The sequence below is a fragment of the Chlamydotis macqueenii genome, chromosome Z, assembly GCF_036417535.1.
Source record: "Chlamydotis macqueenii isolate bChlMac1 chromosome Z, bChlMac1.mat, whole genome shotgun sequence".
NCBI classification, from domain to species: Eukaryota; Metazoa; Chordata; class Aves; order Otidiformes; family Otididae; genus Chlamydotis; species Chlamydotis macqueenii.
The window spans coordinates 7,506,747-7,520,473 of record NC_141593.1 but is presented as its reverse complement, the minus strand read 5'-3'; the positions used below and the strand labels follow the sequence as shown (position 1 = coordinate 7,520,473).

At 43.6% G+C, this 13,727-nt stretch overlaps 1 protein-coding gene across 10 annotated transcripts in view; it reads right to left on the bottom strand.

Annotated features, from left to right (window-relative positions):
• The window catches only part of CELF4 (CUGBP Elav-like family member 4), a 710,880-nt gene that overhangs the window by 56,371 nt on the left and 640,782 nt on the right, over window positions 1-13,727 (bottom strand). For all 10 annotated transcript variants that reach the window (XR_015261394.1, XM_086769886.1, XM_086769887.1 and 7 more), the window contains exon 8: window positions 10,912-11,061. Coding sequence is in view for 9 of the 10 variants with exons in the window: in XM_086769886.1 (XP_086626012.1) it covers window positions 10,912-11,061 (150 nt within the window). In the remaining variant the exon portion in view is untranslated. The remainder of the gene's footprint in view (window positions 1-10,911; window positions 11,062-13,727) is intronic.

The following is a 13,727-nucleotide window of genomic DNA, read 5'->3' as shown; positions in this document are numbered from 1 at the left end:
AAAAGAGAGAGAGAGAAACGTGTTGGCTAAGCTCTTTCTTTATCTGCAGCAATAAAATATTTAAAGCAAAGCTTGGCTGAACCTCCAGTCCAAATGTCACCTTGGCCCTAATATTTCACTTCTTGTTATGAGTTTAATTTGTATTTATTGGTGCTGCACAGTTCTACATTTACACAGTTCCTCCAGCTTCTTACTTGTAGGACGATCCCTTAGGGAGCTGCTGCCTTCCCCCCTCCATCCCACCTTCTTTCTTCCTACAAGTGTAGAGGCATGGCTGGAGGCAATGGCTTGGAGGATGTGAAGGTATGGGCCTCTTAGAGGGAAATCTGGTGCCACTGACCTACCTGAGGAGATACACTGACCGCGTGCCAAAGTGTGGGGGAGGCTGGCAGATGTGAGTGTTATGGACCCAAGGAAAACCGACAAAGTGTTTTCTTACAGATGCAAATACTAGCTTGAACCTTAACTTCAAGATCATTGTTAATCATGATGGAAGCTTGCAAGGTCTTGAAGAAAGCAAATAAAATCTATTTTTTTTTTAATCTCTGCTCAAAACTATTTTCCTCTAAAAACAGAATTTTGAGCATATTGCTCAAGAAGAAAACTCAATGTCTATGAAAGGTTGATACACCAGTTCCCACACCCCTTTGGGAGAATGTATCATAATAACTTGGACCCTGCAAAATGACCAAGTCTTGTCAAGTACGAGGTATCTCCTGAGGAAGGTGAGGGGACATGTGGTAAAGGGAGCAAATCTTTATAAGGTAACTATGGTTTTGCAGTCTGCGGTAAAGGAGATGATCTACAGTGTCTGCCCCAAGAGCAACTGCCCTTCCTTGGTTGCACTCCTCTGTTTATAGAGCTAGAAGAAGAAATTGTCTCTACTGCTCAGGAGATACACTTACAGCATTTCCTCCTTCTCCAGCTGAGGTTTTTTTTCAGGCATGCTTGATCTCTCTCTGACATGCTGACAATTAGCAATGACTGCCTCTTTGTTGATACGGGAGAAGTCACTGAGGAGTACCTGTCCGACTGTGGTCCTTTCCTTTATTCCTTGCTTTAGCTGGGCTCACATGGGACCTGCCCGCTCTCCCGGCTACAACTGAGTCTCTGTCCTGAGCAGGACCACCTGGCTCACTGCAGAGCTGCTCTCCTTGCCCCGTCTATTGATATCTCACCTACCTTGGGAGCCATACTCTGCCTATCATAACTAAACCATTCTGCTTAGGAAATACACACTGAAAATCACGGTTCACCTTTAAGATTAAATATTAAAACTGGAAAAATGCTTTATTTAAAGAGTTTGGGACAAGGTGCCTTTAAACGCAGCCTTTTTCCCTCTGACATAAGAGTTCATTATTTTCCTGAGTCTTAATGACTTGTCAGCAAGGGTAGTATCTAACCAGGTGTTTCTTTCTCAGGAGGTTGCCTTGTGCCCCAGGTCATGCAGGGCATTTTCTCCTGGCTCATAGCACATGCAAGCTAGTGGGAAGGCTCTTCCCTGGTTTCAGTCAGCTTTGCTTCAAGCTGGGAATCACTTACTCATAGGTAAAAAAGATGTAACGTGGGTGGTCTAATACACAGGACCCTAACACTGACCCAGCTATCCCTGGATGCTCTTGAAAGGGAGTGAGTCAACAGCATTCCTGGGCTGTAGGACTAGACAGTATGGGGAGGCAGCAACCTCTGGCTTGGGGCTCTGTATTTTACTTGTCCCATACCTCAGCTTAGCTGTTTGGGAAGAGCAGTTGGATGAGTCACCACTCTCAGGAACTTGACCTACCAGCTCTTAAAAACATCACTCAAAAGTGAGGTCCTTTGCTCTCTAAAGATCTCGTCTTCCCTAGCTCAAAGAGCGTGCTTGCTCAGCAAATGAAGATGTGACTTCCGTACAGTGGATGTGTCTGTACTGCCCAACACAGCCTATGAAAATGCAGGGACGCAGACTCCAGGGATGGCTGGGTACCCCGGCATGAAGCCAAGGTAGCTTGGGCAGCCATGAGGATATCTTCATGCTGCTGCTCACTCTGCCAGATGAATTAAACCTAGTGAAGGGCATAACTGCCTGTGCTCCCAGCTGTATTGTGGATGAAGCCAACAGCTGGTATGGATCCAGAAATCTCAAGACACAGATTAGACATTTGAGGAAGTTGTGTCCATACTGTGTTCAGTAAAGCAACAGCCCTCCTATGTACTGACCATAATGACTCATGGGAAGTTCAGCAAGGGCTCAGAGGTACAAGGGGCTCATGATCCAGAGTCAACCTGCCCCAGGGGTTATGTGTGACTGTAGGCTGGAGCACATCACATGCTAAAATTCGAAGTGATGAGGAGACATGAATAATTTGTGTGTCTCAGCACAAAGAGCCAATGAGGGAAGGTTGCTATATTCCTCCATAAGATACACATAACTTAATAGGATGTGCAACCCTGTGGCCTTCACACAGATCAGGCTCTTCTAAGGTAGGACAGTTACCCTGTCTCAGACACTTTTTCTCCCCATCCAGCTGGCCAGCTTGCTCTGTTACTGCAAATCTTAGTTGAACATGGGCATGCAGGGCTGGGAGCACACCTCAGCTCCTCTGCATGCTTTCTGTGCCAGGGTGTAAGTCCACTGTGGTCCAGAAGGTAAACAGCTGAGTAAGAGTTGGTAAGAGCTACAGGGATATAGGAGACACTAGATGAGGGACATGGATATCATAAAACACCTTGAAGGGGCTTTTGAAAGAGAACTAGCATGTCTTTAAGTTGTAATATCATCAAAAAACCTTGGAAGTCCTGGTGACTACCTGTGCAAATGTGCCCATAAATAACATTTGAAATAACTTGCCTTGTGGTCAGACTCTTGGAGATCTTACGTCAAACATACAGACATTTAAGAAAATAAATGGGATGTAATGTACACACTGAGGATCAGCTGTGGAGATGAAAGAAGCAGAGAGGATCCCAAGAGGCCAGAGGACAACTATCAATCACATCAGTCCATGTAGCCTTGTTGCTGTGCAGAAGCTGAGGATCTGGCCTTGCCGGGGAAAACTAAAGGTGTACTGCAAAAACAGATGCTAACAGTAACTTCATTTGGCAGCTCAGGGCAAGAGCCTTATCCCCGGACGTTGCCTCTGTATTAATTTGGTCATTTCCATTTCTCCACAGGAAAAATCCTGCTCAGATACAACTGTCTCTTGCAAGACAAACCTGGCCGAGATGCCACAAGGTGACCATGGCACATAACCTTCCATAAACCTGGAGACATAAAACAAGCCAATGACCTACTATATGGCCATAAATATAAATTTAACGAAGGCAGCACTTACTCATTAGGCAGAAGTCAAGAAACGACTCCCAAGTCCTTCAAAGAAAGTGGATCCGTTAATGTCACTTTCCAAATCCTCTGCCTGATGCCAAAAACCAAGGATGATTTTCCAAGTCAGCATGAAAAGTTGCTTTAAAATTAACACCAGGAAGCTTTCTTACTACTGATACATCTCTAGATTGAGATCCGACTTTTTAAAGGGGCATTCAGCTAGTGTCATGCCTGACATCTAGCTTTTGTCAGAGAATGAAAGGATGGAGGTGGCAGAATGAAGCATGTTGTTAAAAATAAATAAAATTCTATTAAAACCCAAAAGAATTCTATAAAGAATCCCTCCTGAGATGTCAGTAACCTAGCTTCAGTGTCTGGCAAAGATAAGCTGCTATATGGGTGCCCCAGGTGAAAACGATTGTAGGGGACATAGGGCTAGAGTCTGCTGTGATGGTCAGGGCTGTAAATCAGGAGAAGATGCACTGAAGCCAGTGGGGTTGGTGAGAAGAAAGGATGATGGTTGCTGCTGAGTTGTCAAAAGAGGGCCCTCCATCCCTCTCAGTGGGATATGGGACGTTGTCCCTGTCCCAGCTCAGGGCAAGAGTAAGCCAAGGAAATCTGCTCTCTAAAATCAGAGGCGCACAGCGCTTCTGAGAGACAAATGCAGGCTCTGGCACATTTTGGTCCCCTGACACCTTGCGATTTCACTTTGGTGGAAGAAGTCAGCAAACCTTATACCTGTGTGATATCCTCTTCACCCCCTGCTTCTACTTGTCTATGCATTCCCTGACAGGCGTGCTTTATTCCATCTATTTCACCCTGTTTTGCAGTGCTGCTTCCTGCATAGGTCTACAAAAGCGTGTTATCACCTGGATCCACAGCTTTGTGCTCTACCCCATCTATTCATTCCTCTCACTGTCCCAGAGGTATTTTACATCTCTCCCAGGAGCTGCAGCTTGGCCACTGTCACCTCTGGATGGTGGGTGGGGGAGGAGGCAATCAAAGAGTGAAGGGGCAAATAAAATAATGATAGCAAAAAAAAAAAAATCTATGTGAAGGCCAGGATTAAAATAAATAAATAAATAAATGAGTGGGAGGGCTCTATTCACCTTCTCCTTAAATCCAATTTAAATCACTCTCTACAGCCCTAATCTATATCCATAATTATATCATTTCGTACAACAAGCTTGCGAGAGGTCTTAAGAAATTTATGTAGATTAAAATTCATGGGTGCAATAGTACAGATTCCATATTATTAAGATTGATTAGGACAGCTGATGCTGTGATTAAAGAAGCCGGCATTTACTGTTGTAATTAATTAGGTATTCAGACACAACAATAACTGCAATAACAGAAAGAATGTGCTGATCTGGCAGAAAACAGAGACTGATCCTGTGTTTTATAGTCTCATTTTGCCATTTAAGGGCCGGACACCACTCAGTCAAAGCCACCTTGTTCCGCTGTCTGTTCCCCTACATGTCAAAGGAGCCAAGAAATCCAGGGCGTTTGCACCCTTTGCTCCATCCTCCTAGTTGGAAAAGTCCTTTTGGTAGCATCCTCAGGTATCGTAGATGCTTGCTTGGGACAACATATGGGCCTACTATAAAATTAATATAGTTCATCCCTGGAAAGGATAATTATTATTTTCCTAATAGCCCCACCTCCAAGACCCATCCCTAATCAGGCCCCTGCTGAGACGGGTGCCATGCAAAAACATGGTACGAGTCATGTCTGGCAATGAAAAGCTTCCAGTGGACAAAGCAAGAAAGACAGAAGACTCAGAAATGCAGAGAGATGGAGGCGGCTAGCCAAGGTGGCAAACTAATTCAACAGCAGAGTCAGGATCAGACTTCCCTGCTTTTGCCAGAGGCCATAAACCATAAGTCAAGGTCAGGTTTTAAAAGCTATTAAGGCACTTAACTCCATATTTTTGGGGAGATCAGTTTGACTCACTTTTAAAAATAAAGCTTGAGGTCTTAACTCACTTAGGTGCCTCTGAAAACATCAGCACAGAGCCTGATTTGTATTTACACCTTCTTCCAGATCAGGGGGAAAACATTTTGGCTCTGGAAAGGCTCCCACAACTGCCTTAAACAACTTCATTCATTATGGCTGCAGCACGATCACTGGAAGTACACGGCATCATTAAAGTAGCTTAGGCTACAATTGAAGATGGCAACCTGTTATTATATTTTTAATGAGTGCATTCCTTCACTTATTTATTTTACCAGTAAAGCATGGTTTATGGCACATGGCAGATTGTTACAAATGGGTCAAATAAATGCTTCCTAGTCGTAATGGTGTTTCAGGTGCTCACTGTTGCAGTTTTAGAACTGCTGATACAAAATACGAACAGGAAAGCTCTCACTGGAGATTTAGGGTGGACAAACACAACACAGCCAAAGATTGCCCGTAGTGAGTAACGTAGCCTAAGGGCTGCTGAGCCAGGCCCATTGCTAAGGCACGGTGTATGTCTGGACTGAATGCTCTGGGGCTTGGTTTTCATCCTGGACCTTCTAGAGGTGCAGGCAGGTCACTCCTTGTCTATTCTCCTGATTCACCTCCTCCCTAAACTCCTCTTGTCTGACATGTTTGAGGACTGAAATGTCAGGATGCGCACTGGGCTTGAGGGAAGTTAGACCTTTTCTCCTTCTGCAGAAGTGAAGGCTTGTTCTTGCCCAGTGCCACTGGACGGTGTCTGTCATGATCAGGACTGATCCAGGACTGAGAGCAGCAGCCTGCCCATCAGCAGCACTCCTAGCTAATTGAAAAGCTAATAGATAAGGCTGTCATATTAGCACGCTGCAACTCCCCCCACCCCTACAAAATTAGCTTGGGTAATGGTAATAACTACAGATGGAGTTTGAATCCTGTCTCTGCTGGCAGTGGGTGAAATTGGTTACTGTCTGATAGCTCTTTGTTAGGCCAAGGAAAATGAATCGACAGTCCCAGTTCAGTTCCTGAGACATGAATTCTTATAGCACAGGAATTCACCCGTGAGGGACACCTTTACTTCCAGTCTCAGAGGTAGCTTGGAAACACGTGGGCATAAAGGCTTGGCCGCCCATTTGTGCTGACAGCTAGTCCTCACTGGAGAAGGCTGGACCCCAAACAGGGTATGAAGTAGAGCTTGCTGTCTTGCTAACCCAGACATAGCCACCGTGTAACCAAAGTCGGGGGAGCTTTGCTGTGTCTGCAGAAAGGAGAGGTAGAGCTAGTCCTGGCAGTGGTGGGCAGTGAGGAACAGAACAACTGTGTGCCTGAAACCAGTAAATGAGACAACACGTTTTAATGTATTATGAGCAACCAAGGGAACTTTGCTTTTGCTTTCCTCAGCAACCAAAGCTGAGAGGAAATGTACTGAAGAACTCGGCATCCTGGAAGCCATTCCCCATCTAAGACTCCACACAGCTGCCATACCACTGGATCCATCCCTGGCTGTAGTCAAGCTTGTCCCAGGAGAAATAAGTTTGTTTGAGAGCTGTTGGATGCTATGAGGTGTATCTCTGCTTCTTCCTGGGCACATCACCAGGCAGAAGACCACACAGCAGTCCTCATTAATTTCTGGGGGCTCTGCTCTGTGCCTCCTTCCAGTTCCTTCATTTCACTGATCCTTTAACAGCAGTCCCTTCTCTCTCTTGTTTGCTGCCCTTTGCTCTTATTTTCTCATCTCTCCCTCCCCTTCTTTTCCAAAGGAGGCTTTATTTTTGGAGCAAGCTTTCCTCACAATGTAATCCAGCAGTGCAGGACCTGTTACCAAAGAGCAGAGTGCTGATGGTGTGAGACACAGCAGAAACCAGTGCAGATGGTCTCCACTGTTATTGTACATTACACACTGCTACGAGGGAGTCACTGGGCTCTGGGTGGCTAAGAAGCTTTGGCAGAAGAGCGCAATCCCTTTTGCTATGGCTAATGTGCAAATGGCAAACACTCTTGCGCTGCTGCAAAGTGACTCACGGCACAGCAGATTATGTTCTTTGTCCCCACTATATGTTGTGACACATTGCCATGTTCAATAGCTCTGCAAGCTGAAAGACTAAAGGGCAGGCATTAATACACAAAAAGCTCAGATCGCCAAAGGGGCTCAGATTAGTGGAATGGGAAATATTTACTCCCTTCTTATTCTGTCCATGCCAAAAGTGCACCGCAACACGTTATGTACTGGCTGAGCCTGAAGGAGGTGAGAACAAGGCTTGCAAAGAGTATGCCTGTAAGGAATGGTTTTCCAGTGCTACTGCATGGATCCATAGCCTGGCCAGAGCCACAGAAAAAGCAGATTCCTGCAGGGACTGCGGCTGTAGTCAGAGACCTGGTGAGTAGGGACATCTGATGTACTCTTGCCTTTGCCCCAGCGTCATGGGTGGTTCAGTGGTCTGACTTAAAAGATATTGTGTGTGTCCCTACTCCAAACAAAGGGAATCTTAAAAAAAAAAAAAGAGCACAGGAAAAAAAAGAGTGAAACTACAGAGTAAATACAATTACATGATATGGACCTGTTTTTATAGTGCAAAGACTATGGAGTTCTGAAGTCCTTTAGAAGCGGCATCAGAAATATTATAGCTAGACACAGAGGTGAACACGTAGACAAACTGCACAATTAATGGGATTTATCTGGGTCTGAATGATGTGGATGTCATGCCTCTACAAGTTTTGATTGTCCTGTTTTGCTATTTTCAGGCAACAAAGAACATTCTGCTACAGGATATAATAGTGTGAACCCACATTTCAGTTTGTTTTTTTTTTTTTTTTGAGTATGAAAGAGTATCTGAGAGCAAAATTCAGGCTTTAAACAATATATGGCAAGACATAATCATAGCAGGACTACAGTTATGTACATAATACTGCAGCACTCTAAGCCACTTTCAGAATGAGAGATATACCATAAAAGAAAGATGGACCATCTTGTTTGGAAGATGCTGACTTTGGATGGGGATAGGCAAGTTCTTTTCTTCTGTATAATAAGAAATTGCATGCTTAGCTTTAGTATTTTATTTCTAACCTTGCATTTAGAAACACAGACATGCAAAACCACAGGGCAGTGCCAGTAACAAATGTCACAGAGGAAAGTGTGAAAAATCCCATAATGAACAATGATGGAATAAGCTGCCCAGTGATGAAAATTTCCTTCTAACCCCAAGCAATTAGTGTCTGGCTTATATCATAAAGCATGAAGGTTTGTGTCCTTTCTACATTCTTATCCAGTCTAATATGGCTGTGGATGTTCTCATTACACATATAAATGTCTAATCCTTTTTTTTTTTATTTTATTTTTAATACTGCTAAGCTCCAGGTCTCAACAAAGCCTGTGGCAAGGAATAAAGTTTTGGAGAGTGCATAAATGCTTGTGAGAAGGGAGAGAATAAGATGAAGCAAACACATGATGTGTCCTACACCCACTCTGCTACGAAGGGTCTTGCTTTGAGGGTTTCATTGCTAGTAGGGACAGGCAGAGGTAAGAGCTGTTCCCTTTACACCTCTGCTATAACTTAAGATGTCACTAAGTTATCGGGAAGCTCAGCACCAAGAGAGACCGATATATTGCTAAAGACACACCGAGATAAATCCAAACTTTACACAAAGCAGACTATTTGGATGTCAGCTTTACCTGCAGCAAAGTGGAGCAAGGATGACTTTCACCTTTCAGTGTGCCAGGCTGTTGATGTTTGTGCAGGGACTTACTGCGAATTGCTGGTTGAGCAAGTCTCTCCAAAACTCAGAGAGAAACAGATTAAGGCCATTTACTTTTATATAATCATGGATGAAATACCTAACTGAAAGCTTTCCTTAATTATGTGAGTAGTTGGAGATAGTAACAAAAGCTCAAGTCATTAAGATTCATCTAGAAAGATCATATTTTCTCTGATATCTGCAGTAATGGATCATGGAAGATTAGCTAAAAGGAGCTAGATAACCCAGAAAAAAAGATAGACAGAAATGGATGAATAAACAGAAAGATGATACACTGGCAAACAGGTAGATACTTAGTTAGATGGATAGAACAGATGGCTGTATTTATATAACCTTAAAGACAGAGTGCTTTCTTGGTGCTGTAGTTGAGCTCATCGAGCATGCTAAGGGCTCCCTGCAATCTTCTGATGCCTCTGTAAGCCTCCGAGAGCTCCCCATCCCTCTAAGCTGCTGCAAACATGTATACACATGTCTAACTTTTAGCACAGTAAGTCCCTTGATTTCAATTCTGCTTAAAGTTGAACTCATGGCTAAATGTTTACAAAGTGTATGTGCGGAGGATGATAATTATTTTTCAATACTCTTGGCATTTCTGAGCTTTCCTTTGCTGCATTTGCAGAGTGGCTTTTTTCAGTGACATTGTCTGAACTGCAACTAGGTAAGGCTTTTGTATTTCTACGTTATGTAATATTTTTCCTTGTAGCTCAAAAAGTCCCCTGTGATTTTGAATCTTCTGAGTTTTCGGGACTGGCTGAGATCGAAAGAATTTTTTTTTTTCTTAGGGGTTTTGTGGGCTTTTTGGCTAGAGCATCTGACTCAGTGTCTGATTTCCTAACAGACTAGATCAATCTATGAGTGCCCCAGGGTAAAATACTCCTTTGCCAGCTGGTAGCTAGGACCAATTAGTAACATTTACTTAATTTTTTATTGTTATGACTGTTATTATTAGTATGTGTACAGCCAGCAATGGTAAGGAATGCCTTCCTAGCGGAAGTACAGCTTGGAGGAGAGGGCTACGTCAAATCTTGAGGATGCTGAAAAAATGTAGGTGCATATCAAGGACTTATAAACTCCTGAGGCCTTGGTGATTACAGCCTCGGAGTGTCCATATATTTCAAGTACAGGTATAGAGGCAGTTGTGTATGCTTTAACCTCCCTCATTCATCCCTGACTACCAGGGCTTGCAAAATCACTCCTTCAGTGCTTGCATCTTTTGAGGTAGTCACAGTCTGAATCCCAGCAGGAGTTCTCTGGTGATGTGTCACAAAAGGGTGAAGCTGAGCCCACTCTGTGTCTATATTAAAGGAGCTTCAGTCTCCAGGCCTGGTAAGGCAACAGGGTTTGGATGCAGCGAGCGTTTCAAAGCCCAACACCCATCGCCTGCGCACATGGTCTGAGGCATGGAGAAGTTTGGGTCAGCAGCCATGTGGACTCTCTGGATTCATCCTGCCAGAGCCATCCAGCAGCAAGGGAATCTCAGCAGAAGATACCAATGGTGATGGTGATGCAAACAGGCCTAGCACAGCTCCTTCAAGGCTAGCCAGGAGCAAGATCATTGTCAGTACTGCTAAGAGATCTGCCAGCATGAGCCGGGCCAGCCTCAGATCAAATTTCAGCTGAAGTAAAACATGCTGGGTATCCTGATTGTATCAACCAGACAAGTCATCCAGTATATGAGCACTCAATTCTTCAGCACAAAAATTTTCCACCTCCAGCACACCCTTGATGTCTATCACCCATATTTAAGTGTGTAACAACTGTAGCTGCATAGAACCTAACTACACCAATGCTAGAGCGAGACCTGATGGTGTGGAGTATGCTCCTTCCGAGGTGGCTCATGCTAGACAAAGCCTGTGGATGTAGACAATCTCCCTAAGACTGAAGGAGCAGGTTGTGGGCACAGCATTGGTCTGGCTTACCTGGGTAAGGGTGGATGCCATTAGCAAACACAGCTTCTGCAGCGGGCTGCCCGTTAGCCTGCGGCGGGAGGCCAGTGAAACCATTCACCCCAATTGGAGATGGGATGCTAGGCACAGCTGGTGCAGTTATGCCAGGAGGCGTGCTTCCACCTGCAAGTAGGGAGGACACAAAATCAGAGCTGGTGAGTACTGGAAGCAATAACTGCAGGAAGAAAATTGCTGATACAACAGTTGTGACCACCACACAGAAGCCTTCTGATAACCCAAGCAATGAAAAATCTCACAAGCTGTTGTGCAAAAAAAAAAAAAAAAAGAGATTGCTTGTCATTGCTTCTCTGTTTGGAAAGCCCTTAAGAAAGATTTGCAAAACTTTCTTGAACAGAATGAAGCTTTTGCTTGGTGATCATGGTCTCCAGACTAGACTCAGGGCTAACATCAAGCAATAGAAAAACACAGAAATATTCTCCTCCTCAACATTTTCCCTGGAGTATTACCTGTTTGAATCGCTAAATAAGCAGATGTTTCTTTCCTAGATTTCATTTAGCACCTGAAGCAAATTCTGCGTCCCACCTTTCTACAGCAGTTCCTCTCAGTTTCTCTTTGGAGATGTCAGCTTTGCAGATGTACAGATTTCCAGGGCTACTCTGTCTGCACTTTCTCATGAATATACATTCCATGTACAAATTCATTCTGAACTTTCTCAGCACCAAGGATCCTTGAAAGGTTTCACAAGTTGATTTGTAGCCTAAAGGCAACCAGGGATACTTTTTTTTTAGTGTCACTTTTCATCCCAAACTTGATTTTGTAGAGCTTTAACGGAAGTCTCCCACTCAACAGGGACAAAATTTGGGCTAGATTTGTTTCTTTCATGGAATCCTCCCCTTCTTCCTATATGCATCATGTAGGGGACTGTAATGCTGCCATTTCAGCAGAACAATTTAGTCTTTATGTTTTGGGTGGGATCCTGTCACTCGCTGGTAGAGAATTCTTAAATTTATGAGGGGAGACTTAAATCCGTCTGCTACCCCATTATCTGCTCCTAGGTATGTTCAAAACAACTGGGCTGTCTGTGCTTCTTGCAAAATATTCAGGATGTTTTAGGGGACCAAAATGAGTTTTCAATAAGTATGAAATTGTATTTTTCTCTTGCAAGCTGCGAGTGGGAAGTTAAACTATCTTACCTTCAACAGTATCTTTCAGTGTTAGGGCATGATACTGGTTGCAAGCACCATTTTTGCAGCAACCTCTTTTTAAAAAAAGACATTTTCTTCACCATAGCAGCATTCCATGATGAGTTAGTCCAATAACACACTTTAACAACTGCTTAAATCTGTGTTCATGCTTTGAGAAAGCCAATACAGATGCATGAGATATTTTAATATATTCTGATTCAAGTAGCCCAAAAACCAGGCAAAATTTCAGCTGTTTTCTTATACCCTGCCTAGACAAGCTGTTGCTTCCTCTTTGCATATTTAAATGGTGTTGGCCTTTAAAAATTTCCTCTGTAGAGGTACAGGGAGCCAGCAGTGGCAACTGGAGTCCAAAGGCAATGCTCTTAGAATATGCCATCAGCTTGCAAATCACAAAAGCTACTTAAAATTTCTGTTGCTTTTCTGGATCTCTCCTTTATTTGCATAGACAATATAAGTAATTTTTTTCTAAAACTGCAGCAAGGGATTTGTGCTTGCTATTTTGTGCATGTCTAAGGAAGTTTAGGCATATTCATTGCAATTCTTTAATTTTCTTCTTATAAAGAACACCTCTGGAGAGGTCAGTTCTGTAGTTGGAGTAAAACTGGCATAATGCCACTGCAGAGAACAAATGGAGGTGGTGCATGCCAGTTGTGGATTTCATCCCTGGTTTGAGATCTCTTGCTGCAGCTACACCAGGTGCAGATTTACAACATGGAGGGAAGGAGGGAGAAGAGAAGGAAGGAAGCCTAAACAAAATTTCATTTCTAGACCCTCCATGCAGTTAACAGAGTGGCAGACCCATTGCAGACCCACTGTTCACCCAGATTATACCAATGATGGGAGAAATAAAAAACTTGACCCGAACTTTCAGAGATGTCAGTTTAATTGCCTCACACTTACAGACTGCTGTGTGAGATAAATCTGACTCTTGATGAGAACCGTCAAAATGGCAGCAAACAGCATGAAATTTTTGTGGTCTGAATTACCCACCGGGACTGCCTACTCCACCCCACAGACTGTAGGCAAGCCAGGTGATCAGTTTTAACTAGATGTCTAACTTCTGTATGTTAAAGCCAAGTGAGATGGATCCTGTCTCTAGTCTGTTAGATTTGCCTGCATCCAAAATTCTTTAAGCTCCTAGGTCCCATGGGAACTTGTAAGCCTGAAAGAACTCATGGCCACATCCCAAGGAACCCATTTCCCTAGAAGCAGGATGCACAGAAAACCAGCTGGATGAGGAAGCCTGAAGATACCAGCACAGAGGCACTGTGCTCATCCAATACCTCCAAAGCCTCTAGGACTTCTGGGTTACCAGTATCCTTTTTCTAGCACAATTTTTCTTTTGCTTAGGAAAGATCAAAACGCTTCTTTTTTTTTTTTTTTTTTTTTTTCAGTGTTCCAAACACTTCTTCTAACGCCTGTTTTTCAGAGAACTTTGAAATGTTTCATTTTCATTCCAAGTCAGAACAAAGATATACTTCAATGACTGGAAATCCTGCTATGAAGCAGAATGATCATTTTCCATTTGGCTTTCTGAATGCTAACAAAAGCCAGCAGGAGAATTCACGTTAGGCTTCAGACATCTCCTGGCTACTCAGAAATCGCTACTCGTGTTGTAGGCTT